This window comes from Pelophylax lessonae (genome assembly GCF_965119305.1).
Source record: "Pelophylax lessonae genome assembly, chromosome: 2".
Classification (NCBI taxonomy): domain Eukaryota; kingdom Metazoa; phylum Chordata; class Amphibia; order Anura; family Ranidae; genus Pelophylax; species Pelophylax lessonae.
In genome coordinates this window covers 583,101,712-583,116,841 of record NC_138769.1, presented here as the reverse complement: position 1 = coordinate 583,116,841, position 15,130 = coordinate 583,101,712, and the positions used below count along the sequence as shown (strand labels likewise).

General features: G+C 49.5%; 1 protein-coding gene across 1 annotated transcript in view; it reads left to right on the top strand.

Annotated features, from left to right (window-relative positions):
* Positions 1–15,130, top strand: part of POU6F1 (POU class 6 homeobox 1) — a 220,988-nt gene that overhangs the window by 51,797 nt on the left and 154,061 nt on the right. Inside the window, exon 3 of the mRNA XM_082247200.1 lies at positions 11,110–11,219. Coding sequence (XP_082103326.1) covers positions 11,110–11,219 — 110 coding nt within the window. The remainder of the gene's footprint in view (positions 1–11,109; positions 11,220–15,130) is intronic.

Sequence of the window (15,130 nt, the reverse complement as noted above, 5' to 3'; positions counted from 1 at the left end):
GCGGGTGAGCGCCTCACTTGGCCAGACTGGGCTAAAAATTTAGGCTGGGGCTTTGCTGCCTACTCGTGGCTAATGGATTAAGCTGTCCGAGCTACTGACCAAATAAAAAAAAGAAAAACAGCTGGCGCACAACGGGTAATAAAAGTTTCACCAAGGACTTCACAAGTGGCACTTAACACAAACAACCAATATGAAGGGTTGTCAATAAATAAAATAAATGGATAATTCATAAGTCCATATGTAAAAGGTCCATAAAAAGGTCCATAGAAAGGGAGTCCATGAATTATCCCAAGGTGCACTCCTGAGGCTGCTCAAGTGACAAGTAGAAGAATGCTTGGAGCCAGCTAGGGAGAAAACACAAGCGCCACTCTGAGTGCAGTAACTTGAGATTTATTGCATGAATTTAATGGAACATTGCAGCCCAAAATGCTAAAAATCTTTATCCATGAAGTAGATGCTGTATGCTATAACATTATGTGCCGTTATAGTTGATTATAAGGCGGGCTTTAGGACCGAGCAGGTTCAGGCTCCTTCTCTATTTAATCCCACTTCCAAAATGGCGCAGTATCGGCCTGAAGAAGGAGCGCATGCTCCGAGAACGCGTCGCCGGCGCCCTGACGTCATCACGTTACCGGAAGTGACGACGGATCGGCTTCTGTGTGTCCCTGGGACCAGGAAGAGCGGCCAGCTACCGCTCACAGCCTGTCGACCGTCACCGCTCAAGCCATCCTGATCCGACCGGAGTATTGTCATGAGCCTTTATTTTATTCTATTTGTGAGTACCCTTTGTTCCATTAAATTCATGCAATAAATCTCAAGTTACTGCACTCAGAGTGGCGCTTGTGTTTTCTCCCTAGCGAGCTACTGACCAAGCTGTCCAAGCTGCTGGCCAAGCGGGGGAGCGAATCTTTTATGGGGTATGCACCTCACGCGGCTGAATCGGGCCAAAACATTAGGCTGCGGCTTTGCGGCCTACTTGTGGCTGACGGACCAAGCTGTCTGAGCTGCTGACCAAGCTGTCCAAGCTGCTGAAGCTGACAGAGCTGCTGACGGGCATCTGCCTTCTCCCCCGCTGCCCTGGGTGGTCGGCTCCACTGGGGCTTGCATCCTGGAGGCGGGGCGCCCTCAAAAATTAAGGCTGCGGCTTGCAGCCTACTGGGCCACACAGCTGCTTTGGGCGCTGCTGTTGGGGGACGGCCTCAGTGAGTTTAGCTGAGGCCCCCAACTCTCTCCCTGGGCATCTGCCAGATTATGAATCTGGGCAAATGCGGCTGGGCCTCCACTGAAATTTAGGTCGCGGCCTTGGACCTGCTGGGCCATATGGTCAGCCTGGCGCCTCCCTTGAACTGGGTGGCGCTGTGGGGGCGCTTCATTTTTAGTGATGGTGTAGCAGCCATTATTGTGTGGGCCAGGGTACTCTGCCTGCATGTCCGCATCATGGAAGCGCCCCACTCCCTCAAGGGGGCTATGTACTCTATGGAAGGCAACCCTCTTGCTTTTTTGGGGGGTCTAATAGGTGGTCCTGCTGTGGACCCTTGGCTGGCGTCTCCTTGCGGGACTGAGGTCGGCGGCCTCCCCTGCTTGTTATGTTTTCAGGGTGAGCTTAGTATATAGCAACCCTACTGGGTCTGCTTCCACGCACTTCGAGTGCTCTAATAGGAAGGATGATTGCTCTTTTATTACATATGCGCATGAAAAGGCACTGATGGATGTACTGATTGTATCAGTGCAGGAAATTTTACACATGGGGGATGCATGGGATGTCCTTCGGCGCAGGATATGGCTGAAATGCTGATCTGCGAATCAGGCTTCCAAGAAGGCCTTATCTGATCTTCCCTTTATGGGGGATCACCTGTTCGGATCCTCCCTGGATGATATCATTAATCAGGAATTTAAGACAAGGGATCTAAGTCTTTAAGGGCCTCCTCCTGAGGTCCCAATAGGACCTGATCTGGTAAGCCGGTAGAGGGTCCTTCTGGACCCGTGGACCTCCCTGATTCGACAAGTGGGTCCACAAGCTGATTCAGTCCGGCTACAAGATCGAGTTTTGGACTTATCCCCCCAGTGAGGTGCTTTCCTTCCTACTTGGGTTTATCCCCATACCGCCTGCGAGGTCTCTTCGGAGCGATGAAAGACTTGCTGCTACAAGGGGTGATTGTTCCGGTCTCAGAATCTGAACGTTTTTTTCCTGGGTTTTATTCAAACATGTTTACAGGTCCCAGGAAGGAAAGCAAGGTACGTCCAATATCGGACCTCAAAGCTCTGAACCACTTGTGCGGGTACAGATGTTCCAAATAGAGTCCATTCGTACGGTAGTGGCATCCATACATCATTGGGATTTCTCTTACGTCCTCCGACAGTCGCTGCCTCCTCTAAGTCATCACTGTTGGGTATTGACTTCCGCTCCGCAGGAGTAGCTAGGCATAAAGACTTAGTCAAAAGAACAAAGGCATTTGCATATACACACCCATGGGGGCTGTCCCATCTGGTCAATACCCCCCTGCAGTGACCACTCCCAGCTCAGTTTTAATCTGCCTAGCGTCAGGAGTAGTTAGGCTTCCCTATGCTGGGGCTACAGTCTCAGCCTATCTAATCTTTTTTATTTGATTTTCTTTTGAAAATGTCAGTTTTCTCTTACTTTACTAGCTGTTTATTTTGTAAGCTTTAGTTTTAGTTGATTCTTCGGATGAAGATGGATCATGCGGTGCTGGGATTCGGACTGACTGCCCTGGTTCTCCAGGGCAGAGGGTCAGATGGACCCCCAGCCCGCCATCGAGCGTTCAGCCGTGGTTCGTCCTGGCACTATGAACGACCCATCCCTGTTCGCAGCAGGGATGCAGCCGTGAGGTTGCTACCTTACAGGACACATCTGCGATGCTGCAGTGTCATGTCCCTGGCAAACGGCACTCCCTGTCATATGAGGACAACGGCTTTCCGTTCATAGAGGCACCCCACGCCATCTGGTACAGGTAAGTACTTCTGTGTGGGGCCTCTGTCTGGGGTGGCAGTCTGTGTTGCTGTGTGTTCCCCATGTCTGTGCCTGTGGGACTCCCTGATGCGGTCCCTGCGGGGATCGGTTGTACATGTGCTGCGGTGCTATGTGTTTTTTGGGGGTCCCCCTTCCCTGTGTCACTTCGGTGTTGGTGGGGGTGCAGACTGAGTGTGTGGCGACCGCAGCGGGTGAATCCGCGCGGTCCGCCATTTTTAAGTATGGGCAGGCATGTTGGGCTTCTTTGTGGGCTAGCTACATGCTGTTTTTGGCGCCATTCGCCACCATTTTGCGGTAACCGAACGATCGTTCCGACCGCATGTTCGGTGGCCATTTTGGCGGAGCCTTCCATGCAAAACCTATGGGGCAGCCATTTTCACTGAGTCATGCAGCCTATTCGTTCAGCCTACTCTAGCAGCAAGGAGCAACACTCTGCGGGGCTCTGCAGGTTATTGCTCTCAATATTTTTTCTGTATTGTCATTCTAGCTCAGTTTTGTCTTCTCCTGTTTGGGGGTCTTTGTCACTGTAGCTGTAGCGGTGGGCTGCGCACTCCGCAGCGCTCTTAAAGGGGCAGTACAAACTTTTTTTGCACTGTTGTTTGTCATTTGAGTAATGGATTCTCAGGACAGAAAATTTCTCCCCAACTCTGGTGGGGGTTCCCAGTTCTCCTGTGGCCCCTCTGAGACCTGATTTGGCCGATGTAGTGGCGTCCTTGGTGTCATTTATGGAAATGCTGATGGCTGAACGTGCTGCTTAAATAAAGGCTCAGATTGTCTCTATCCTCTGATTCAGATGGTGATATGGCTGCTGCTGCTGCGAGCGTGCCCTTTTCAGGGTCTCGCTCATCCTTGGACCTGCTGGGGTCTGAGGGGGAGGCAGAGGTGGAAGGGGTTGATACCTCTTCCCCGGGGTCTCCTGAAGAGCGGGCGACCATGGATGAATTAATTGTTTCTGTTTAGGAAACACTACATTTGGAGGATGAGCCCTGTCCTCCGGGCATGGTGTCCTCATTTGGGACGCACAGGACCCACAAGTCGGCGCAGGTTTTTCCCTGCCCAGCTGAGTATCATTACACCGTTAATGAAATGTGGCGCACGTTAAAACGTCCATTCCTGGTGCCTAGTCGGTTCAAATTGCTTTCTCCTTTTGCACCAGCTACGGAATCACGATGGTGTGTGCCTCCACAGGTAGATCACACTGTGGCCGTGTTAAACAAGGCTACCTTGGTTCCTTCTGAGGATACCCCGGTTTTCCGGGATCCCGCGGACCGACGGTTGGAGTCTCTAGCCCGCCATTCCTATACGGTGACGGGCTCGTTGCTCAGACCCGTTTTCGCGTCCGTTTTGGTGGCTCAGGCGGTGGCTGATTGGACTAAGGTGCTTAGGAGCAACCTCGTGTCTGGTGATGTTCCGCTTGCCCGGCTGGAAATGGTGGATCAAATCCACCAGGGAATCATGTATCTGTGTGATGCGGCCTTGAATGAGGCCCCTTTAGTAGCTCGCCTCTCTAGTGTCTCGGTACTTAACCGGCGACTGATATGGCTTAAGAGCGGGTCGGCTGACCGGTCCTCGCGGAAAACAGTTACTGATTTTCCCTATGCTGGCTCTCGCCTTTTTGGCGAGGCGTTGGATACCTTGGTGACAGGCGTCATGGGGGGCAAGAGCACCATGCTGCCCCAGAACCCGAAGAACAAGTCCTTTCAAAGCAAGCGGGGTTCTGCGCCTAGATCCACTCAGGGGTCCTTTTTGTGCCTTTCGGAACCAATCCAAGGGCAAGCCCTTCAAGGCCCAGGGCAGTCAAAAGAAGCCCTGGGCGGGTAATCAGAAGTCCAGCAATGCCGGCTCGGCGGGACACTCCGCCTCTGCCTGAAGGGGCGCCCTCACCCATTTCAGGGGTGGGGGGACGTTTGCGCGGTTTCCTCCAACCTTGGCTGCTCCGGATATCGGACAGGTGGGCTCTGTAAATCATTCGATTGGGATACAAGATCGAATTCCTTTCCCGGCCGGTGGACAGATTCTTTCCCTCAAACCGGGGGTTTTTATTCAAATCTGTTCACTGTGCCCAGAAAGGAGGGCAAAGTGCGTCCTATTCTGGAACTGTAAGCGCTGAACCGCTTTGTGCGTGTTCGGAAGTTCCGTATGGAGTCTCTCCGTTCGATGGTGGCCTCCTTGAGTCCAGGAGAATTCCTGGTTTTGATAGATCTGAAAGATGCGTACCTGCACATCCCCATTTTCGGGGGTCATCAGCGGTACCTTCGTTTTGCTATCGCAGAGGACCACTACCAGTTTGTGGCGTTACCCTTCGGTCTCGCTTCGGCACCAAGGGTTTTTACCAAAGTGTTGGCGCCGGTTCTGGGCCTGATGAGGGCTCAGGGCATTGCGGTCTTGGGTTACCTGGACGATCTGCTTCTGAGATCACGTGCCAGCCAGGACCTAGTGCGCGATCTGTCCTCCACGGTACAGACGCTCCAGGAGTTCGGATGGACCATCAACGTTCAGAAATCGACGTTGTCTCCATCGCTTCGTCTTCCCTACCTGGGAATGATTCTGGACTCTGCTCAGGCAAAGGTGTTCTTGCCGGAGGACAAGCTCCGGACTTTGCGGGACGAGATCAGGTCCCTCAGGGACAGCCCGTCCTCGTCACTCAGGGCCTGTATGCGGAGCCTGGAGTTGATGGTTTCGGCCTTCAAGGCGATACCCTTTGCTCAGTTTCACACGCGGGCTCTCCAAGCGGAGATCCTGGACAGGTGGGACAGACTGCCTCAGTCCCTGGATCTGTGTGTCTCCTTGAGTCGTCAGACCAGATTGGCTCTCCTGTGGTGACTCCAATCCCCGTCGGTGGCAGAAGGCAAGTCCTTCCGTCCGTTGGTGTGGACGGTGATTACCACGGATGCCAGCCTGTCGGGCTGGGGTGGAGTCCTGGGCAACCTGTCTGCCCAGGGCACTTGGTCGGAGGAGGAGTCCTCCCTTCCGATAAATGTGCTGGAATTGCGAGCGATAAAACTCTGTCTCTTCCAGTGGTCGGACCGTCTTCGGGGTCGTCCTGTCCGGGTACAGACGGACAATGCTACCGCGGTGGCTTACATCAACCACCAAGAAGGCACCAGGAGTGCTCGGGCGGTCCGGGAGGTGAACGACATTCTGTCTTGGGCCGAGACTCATGTCCCGGCAATTTCGGCAGTTCACATTCCGGGTGTGGAGAATTGGCAGGCCGACTATCTGAGCCGCCAGACCCTGGACCAGGGGGAATGGTCCCTACACCCGGAGGTCTTCCAAATGCTGTGTGCGAGGTGGGGATCCCCGGACGTGGATCTGTTTGCATCCCAGCTAAATCGAAAGGTGGAAAGGTTCGTGGCAAGAACGCGCGATCCGCTGGCGGACGCCTCGGATGCTTTGGTAGCCCCTTGGCATCAGTATCGTCTGATGTATGCCTTTCCCCCGATTCAGTTTCTATCCAGGTTCCTCCGCAGGTTAGTCTCGGAACCGCACCTGGTGATTCTGGTGGCTCCGGACTGGCCATGCCGGTCCTGGTACGCCGACGTTGTTCACCTGGCAGTGGCGCCTCCGTGGCGTCTGCCTCTGCGGGAAGATCTCCTGTCTCAGGGTCCGATCTTCCATCCTGCTTTACAGTCGCTGGCTTTAACGGCCTGGCTGTTGAGATCCAGGTCCTGAAGGACAGGGGTCTCTCCGCTGAGGTCACCCCTACCCTTGTCAAGGCTAGGAATTCCTCCTATGGTAAAATCTATTACCGTACCTGGAAGGCTTATTTCGCCTGGTGTGCGTCCAAGGGGTTCTCCCCTCGTTCATACTCGGTGTCGAGAGTGTTGGCCTTCCTCCAGTCTGGTGTGGACCAGTGCCTGGCGCTGGCCACGATCAAGGGCCAGGTGTGCGCACTGGCTATTCTTTTTCAGCGCCCTGTGGCGTCTCGTTCCCTGGTTCACACCTTCATTCAAGGTGTGCGACATTTGGCTCCTCCCAGGAAGGAGCCCTTACCTCCATGGGACTTGAACTTAGTTCTGTCCGTGTTACAGCGTGCTCCCTTTGAAAACATTCGGGAAATATCGTTGTCTCTGCTGTCTAAGAAGGTTTTTTGGTGGCGATCACTTCGGCTCGCAGGGTGTCAGAACTGGCAGCGTTATCTTGCCATTCTCCGTACTTGGTGATTCACCGGGATAAGGTGGTGTTGCGTCCGCATCCCTCCTTTCTTCCTAAGGTGGTCTCTGAGTTCCACATTAATGAGGACGTTGTCCTACCTTCGCTTTGTACGAAGCCTAAGCATCCTAAGGAGGTTGCTCTGCATTCCTTGGATGTTGTCAGGGCGATCAGGGTTTACCTGTCGTCTACGGAATCTTTTCAGAAGACGGATTCCCTCTTTGTCCTTCCTGAGGGACCTCGGAAGGGCATGGCTGCATCCGCAGCGACTATTGCCAAATGGATCAGACAGACCATTGAACAGGCTTATGCTTTGAAGGAACGGGTTCCACCCTTCCCTGTTAGGGCACACTTTACCAGATCTGTGAGTGCGTCCTGGGCCTATTGGCATCGGGCCTCGTGGCCCAGGTGTGCAAGGCTGCGACTTGGTCGTCGGTGCACACTTTTTCCAAATTCTACAAAGTAGATGTTCTGGCATCAGCTGATGCCTCCTTTGGCCGCAAGGTTCTCAGTGCGGCAGTGCCATGAAGGACCCTTGTTTTTTTTATGGGTCCCTGGCTGTTGGTATTTGCTTTCCTGGGCTGTTGCTCCTGTTGAGCATTGTTTTCTGTTGCCCAGAGGTTCTCTTACTGTGCATGTAAGGTTCCTTTCTCTGATGTGGGTACTGCGTTGCCTTTGCGTCTCCCACCCCTCATGTCTATACTGCTTTGGGACATCCCAACAGTGATGACTTAGAGGAGGCGGCGACTGTCGGAGGACGCAAGAGAAAACTGAATTTTTGTAAAATCTTACCTGTAAAATTCCTTTCTCTGAGTCCTCCGACAGTCGCTGCCCCCGCCCCTCTTTTGGGGTTCTTAATACCTACTGCTATGCTACCAAACTGAGTTGGGAGTGGTCACTGCAGGGGGGTATTGACCAGATGGGACAGCCCCCATGGGTGTGTATATGCAAATGCCTTTGTTCTTTTGACTAAGTCTTTATGCCTAGCTACTCCTGCGGAGCGGAAGTCAATACCCAACAGTGATGACTTAGAGGAGGCGGCGACTGTCGGAGGACTCAGAGAAAGGAATTTTACAGGTAAGATTTTACAAAAATACAATTTTTCTGGCCTCTACCGATATCAAGGTCGCTTACCTTCATATTTTGATATATGTTGGTCATCCGTGCCTCCTCCGCTTGCCGTGGGTGAGGAGCATTATCAAGAGGTCTTGCCTCGGCTCCTAGGGTCTTCACAAAGTGTTGGCCCCGGTGTTGGCATTGTTGCGCCAGTGGGGGATTGCGGTGCTGGAGTACCTGGATGATCTTCTTTTACGAGCAGAGTCTCCGACTGCTCTGACAGACAACCGGGAAATTAGATAACTGTGCGGACTCTGCTGGAGTTTGATTGTAAATTAAATTTATCTAGGTCTGCTCTGGACTCGGCCTCAGCCAGGGTGTTCCTCCCATGGGACAAGCTCCAAACTCTGCGGGATGAATTCAGGCTCCTATTGTCCAGCAGTTGGTCATCTTTCAGGACTGACATGCGGGTGCTGGGTCAGGTGTCTACCTTCGAGGCGGTTCTTGCCATTGTCTAGAGACAATGGCAAGAATATCCCTTTGCAAAGGTCTCATAAGGAACAGTGCAATCTATTCCTGTTGAGCCAGGGTACAAGAGGGTCTCTGATTTGGTGGCTTCATTCTCCGGCGCTTCGACAGGGAAAATCTTCCTTCCCCTGTACTGGACAGTGGTCACTATGGATGCCAGCCTGTCCGAATGGGGTGGCGTTTTTTGCACGGATTGTACTCAGGGGGTCTGGACTCTAGGAGAATCCAGACTACTGATCAATATTCCGGACATTTCCTCCAAGGTGTTTCATCAGTTGTGTCTCCGGTGGATACTCCCAATGGTCTTGTTGGACTCTCATCTCAACAGGAAGGTGCTTAGGTTTGTGGCACAGTCTCGGGATCCTCTAGCTGATGCGAAAGACACACTGGTGGCTTCTTTGGGGCCAGTATCATCTGCTATACGTCTTTCCTCTTCTGGAACTTCTGCCAAGGTTCCTATGTAGGTTATAGGCAGTAGGGATTACGACCAAGCCTTGCCGGTCTTGGTACGCTGATATGATTGGTCGCAGGTGCTCCTTGGAGACTTCTTCTTAGAGAAGATCTGTTGGCCCAAGGGCCGATCTTCCATCTTGATACAGTCGCTGGCTGTCGGAAGCTTGGTGCTGAAGGATAAATGGTTGTCTGAATTGGTGATTCCCAGGCTGCTGCAAGCTAGTAAATCTACTTCTAGGAAGATTTACCATCGCGCTTGAGGAGCGTACTTTGCAGGTGTGAATTTCTTGGGGTTCACCCCCCCCCCCCGCTCCTTTTCGGTGGCTTGGAATTTGGCTTTCCTCCAACGTGGTGTTGAGCAGCGTCTGACCTCAGGTACCATCAAAGGCCAGGTTCAGCCTTAGCGGATTTCCTTCAAAGTCCTTTGACTTTGCATTCTTTGGTTCACACCTTTGTTCAGGGGATTCGCCACTTGGTTCCCCCAGTGCGGTTTCCATTGCCCTCGTGAGATCTCAATTTGGTGCTGTCGGTTCTTTAGTAACCGCCGTTGGAAAATATTTGCAAGATTCCTCTGTGTACATTGTCCCAGAAGGTAGCCTTCTTGGTGACTTTTTTTTCTGCACGTAGGGTGTCGGAACTGGCAGCTTTGTCTTGTCGTTCACCTTACTTGGTGGTTCAGGGAGATAAAGTGGTGCTTCATCCCTGCCAGTCGTTCTTACCTAAGGTCCTCTCTGTTTTCCATTTAAATGAAGACATTGTGTTGCCTTCCTTGTGCCCTAAGCACCCTAAAGAGATTGATGGTGGTGCAGGCCTATTCCATTAAGGGTCAGGATCCTCCTTTCCCTATTAAGGCACATTCTACAAGGGCGCTTAGTGCCGCTTGGACCTTCCATCATCAGGCGTCAGTGGTGCAGGTTTGCAAGGTGGCCACCTGGTCGTCCGTGCACACTTTCACTGAACTTTAGAAGATGGATGTGTTGGCATCTGCGGATGCTGCCTTTGGCTGCAAGGTTTTGCAGGCCACTGTTGGAGAGGATTAGTCTTTGAGGGTGTATTTTTTTTGTCAGGTGATCTCCAGTTGTTGGTTGAGCTCCTGTTTTACCTGGTTGGCTACGTGTAGCCTTTGGGAAGTATGTTTATTGCTGTGCGCTTCCTCCCTTCATGTTAACACTGCTTTTAGACGTCCCAAGGGTCAAGAAGATATGGAGTTGTATCCGTCAGCGAACAAAAGAAAAAACGTGATTTTTGTCTTACCATAAATTCCTTTTATCTGATGTTCATTGACGGACGCAGTACCCGCCCCTCTTTTTTTGAGTTGGGTTGGTATTGTTTTCTCTGACGCTGCTTTGTTACAAAACTGACATCCTATAGCAGAAAGAGGGAGTATACCTCCTGGGACTACACATAGTCGTAGCCATTTTTTTTTTCTGCCTGGTGTCCTACTCCTGTAGGGGGCAGTATAACCCTACTGTTAAGAAGAACAGAACTCACCCCTTTACTGAGTTGGGTTATATGTTCTTCTGACACTGCTTGTCATAAAACTGAAGACCTATAGAAGGAAGTGGGAGTATACACCCTGGGACTGCCCTATAGGCGTAGTCAAACTTTTTTCCGCTTATTGTCCTACTCCTGTAGGGTAGTATAAACCCAAGGTCAAGATGATATGGAGCTGTGTTCATCAATGAACATCAAAGAAAAAGGATTTTACAGTAAGACAAAAATCCAGTTATTTCTAAAAAAAAAAGAAAAAAAAAAAACGACAGCAAGCACCTAGCTGTCTAGGGTCATTTTACAAGTTGTCAGCAGGAACAAATATTTCCTAATGTGTTAAAATGCTTGCCGACTACTGTATACTGTGTAATTTTCTTATCATATTAATTGAATGTTTTGTGGTTTTTTTTTTTTTTTGGCTTCCTGTTTGATGTGTTTAGTAAAGTCTTCAGCCGGACTAGTTTCACCTTCTATCCCAGCTCTCTTCACTGCTGCCACAAGCCAACCACAGCCCACTCTCGCATCATTTGCTTTACAGACTGCACCACAGGTGAGGCTTTGAACCAGTGCTTAGGGGAGTAGGAGGTTATAATGAGCATGTAGTGTACCATCTTAGAAATAATTAAAATATCTAATTCAAACTTGTGGTGATGCTAATTTACCTTTCTTGCAATAAAAGCTATATCCTAATTATACAGTACAGGATATACAACTTGTATTCTTAGACCATGGGATATATGCTGCTACCTTCAGGCGATTGGGTACTGACAAAAGCTTTTACTAGGGCCCCTCCAAAAGAGTGTATCTATATAACCCTGCCCACTCCAGTCGTTTGCTAGTGCCCTTAGATAATGGACCTGTTTTTCTCCAAGGAAGTATTTTTCTTTTCTTTAAAAAATTTAATCTTGAACTTTTCTCATCATCTAACTGCCTATTGCCTTGAGCTACCTAGCAGTTTTCTATATCTGTTACCCTTTGTGTGTACCTTAGGGATTGTACCTAGACCCCATTGTATCATGTGGACAGACAATGTTAGCTTCAGGCACTGGATCCTGCATTAGGTTGGCACAAAGTAGAACATGTGAAATTGGCTGCAGTGTTCTATACATCTCCAGGCTGTGATCAATTTCTATGGTTCCCAGACCCCTGAAGACCCCTTTGAGTGTATGACTACCCTAATAGGCAAAGCCTGGACCCTTAACCCTTTCAATGTCAGGGCGGTTTTTGAAATTTTTTTGCACACATGCTTAAAAAATAATTTTAGTCCTGAAGATTACATAAAACCTCCAAAACATTATATATGTTTTCTGAAAACAGATACCCTAGAGTTAAATTGTAGAAGTTTCATTTTTTTTTTTTTTTAATGTTACATGATATTACCTGTCAGAATATTTATACTGCTCTGAATATAACAGTGTCTATTTATGTCAATAAGCAAAGATCTGTGAGGAAGGAGAATCTCCACTTATTTCCACAAATCAATATGTAGCGAATTCTTTTTAATTGATTAATTTCTTCTTAAAAGCATATACCAATCTTAGTGAGTACAGTCTACAGTATGGAATATATAAAAATATTTATTCACAAGACATGTATTCACAATAAATGATCAAACAGGAAATGACACAAAAAGATAACTCTACATAAAATGCAAACTTCAAACGATAAATGCAATGTGATATTTAGCTCAATAATGAAAGTGAAAGCAAGATTACCATTTCCCCAGGTATAGCATAAACCATAGGTAAGTGTTCTATATAAACAGACCACAATTGTCTTTCGAATTGCATAGCCAAAAGTCACTTCACTGCAGATGGAGCGAGAATAAGCCATGCAAAACCGAAGACTAAAATCGCAATAATGCGCTGAATCTGATATTAATAAAAATGTATAAAAACAAAAATCAGCTATTTAGAGAAAAATCTACTATGGTTTATACGGCTGGGATTGTAATCTTATTACCCCTAAATATGCAATATAAAACATATAAGGAAGGAAATAAACAATTGTTGAATAAAATCAAATAACACAGCAAGGCATATTTACCACACTTAAGATGGCTGCTAGCTTCAAATGGTCATTACCAGAGTCCTTAAGATGGTGGCTTCCCTCCAAGTTTCAGATAAATGATGGAGCAAGATGGAGTATGTCTGGATGAGTATATCGATGGATGTAGTAGTGTGTATGTTGCAAGTATAAGTGGTGTTGTCAGTAATGTGTAATGCTGTGTAATCTCTCACATCTGGGTTCTACTTTTTATACGATATGAACAAAGGACTATTAAAATTACCATAAGTTAAACCCAGCGGGATGAAACATTATCCCCATTGGTTGGGACATTCTATACATTAACTGGTGAGGTCATAGTCACACCTCTCCTAATAGGTTCTCCTCTCACTCCGGTGGACCTGTGCCGGCCGGGGGGGGGCTACGCCCCTTGCACGGTTGGTGGGTGAACTCGGACTGACAGATGTGTGGAGGTTGGGGCACCCTGAGGTGCGGAGGTTTTTGTGCTTCTTGGCGTCCCACTCGGGCTAATCTAGAATTGATCTAGGGTTGGGTAATGGTTCGCTGCTGCCTCTGGTGGTTGCGGCGGATTATGCCCCCTGGGAGATAACCGATCACTCTCCCCTTTGGGTTCGTTTGTCTCTTCTGGATACTAGGGGGACTTCACTTTGGAAACGTAATGCTTTCTGGCTGACGCTCTTTCCTAACCCTGACCTCTTACCGCCCAAACTGGCGTCCTTTTTTGCTGATAATTTAAACTCCGCTGAGGTGGGGGTGGTGTGGGATGCAGCTAAGGCTTTTATGAGAGGTCAATTTATAAGTGTGGTTAATAACATTAAGACGGGCACCAAGCAATGGGAGACTAATGTGTTAGACGCGGTAAGAGGGCAGAGGACACTTATGTGAGAGATCCGTCTGATGACACTCAGAGGTCTTGGCTGGCTGCCCAGTCTATGGCCAAGTCTGTATCGATTCAAAAAGCTGAAAATAAGCGGTTCTTCGTGCAGCAGAGGTATTTTGAAGAGGGAGAGAATACAGGTCATATGTTGGCCATGCTGGTTCGTTCACAACAACCTGCGGCCTTTATACCCATGATCAAAGACCCTCAGGGGGTGCTCTGGCACGCCGCGGCTGACGTAGGGAGAGTGATTGGGGAGTTTTATGTTGATCTCTACTCCTCTAAAATCTCAGCTACTTCCCAGGAAGTTGCTGATTTTTTGGCTTCCTGTGAGTTGCCTTCTCTGTCTGCCTCGGACGTGGCTGTGCTTGGGGTTCCCATTACGGAAAGTGAAATTTATGTGGCCTTGAAATCCACTAAGCCGGGTAAATCTCCGGGGGCGGATGGTCTCCCGTCGGAGGTTTGCGGCCGATACGCTGAACAGTTGGTGCCCGTGCTGCTGCGGGTGTTCAACGAAGCCTTCCGTGTTGGCCACCTCCCTGCCTCTATGTTCGAAGCTATAGTTGTCCTACTGCTGAAACCTGGCAAGGATCCGCTTTTAGCGGATTCTTATAGACCTATATCTCTACTCACAACGGATGTTAAACTTCTTGCTAAGATACTGGCCACTAGGCTGTCCTCCGTTGTCCAGGGGGTTGTCCATAGGGATCAGTCGGGGTTTATCCCGACCAGATCGACGGCACTTAATCTCCGCAGGCTATTCCTGAACCTTCAGATCCCGGTGGACAACCCGGGGAACCGGGCAGTCTTTTCACTAGATGCCGCTAAGGCATTTGATAGCGTTGAATGGGTGTACCTCTGGGAGGTTCTCAAGCGCTTTGGTGTGGGAGATAACTTTCTGACATGGGTGCGGGTACTATACGCTGCTCCCACGGCTAGACTTAGGGTGAACGGGGAGCTTTCTGGACCTTTCTGTTTGCACAGGGGGACTAGACAGGGCTCCCTTAGAGGGGCAATGGTTTAAAAGTAATATGAGGAAGTATTACTTTACTGAGAGAGTAGTGGATGCATGGAATAACCTTCCTGCAGAAGTGGTAGCTGCAAATACAGTGAAGGAGTTTAAGCATGCATGGGATAGGCATAAGGCTATCCTTCATATAAGATAGGGCCAGGGACTATTCATAGGATTCAGATATATTGGGCAGACTAGATGGGCCAAATGGTTCTTATCTGCCGACACATTCTATGTTTCTATGTTTCTATGCCCGCTATCTCCATTGCTGTTTGCCATGGCGCTGGAGCCCTTAGCGGCGCGGATTCGGTCCTCCCCTGACATAGTGGGGTTCAGAAGGGGCTCTCATGCAGACGTTGTCTCACTTTATGCAGATGACACGCTGCTTTATCTAGGTGACACGGGGGGATCCTTGTGAGCGTTGATGTCCCTTATTGACTATTTTGGATCCCTGTCTGGATTTTCCATAAATTGGGATAAATCAGTTTTAATGCCCCTTGATCCCATAACTCAGCCTCTCCCGGACTGCGCATCTGCAGTGAGA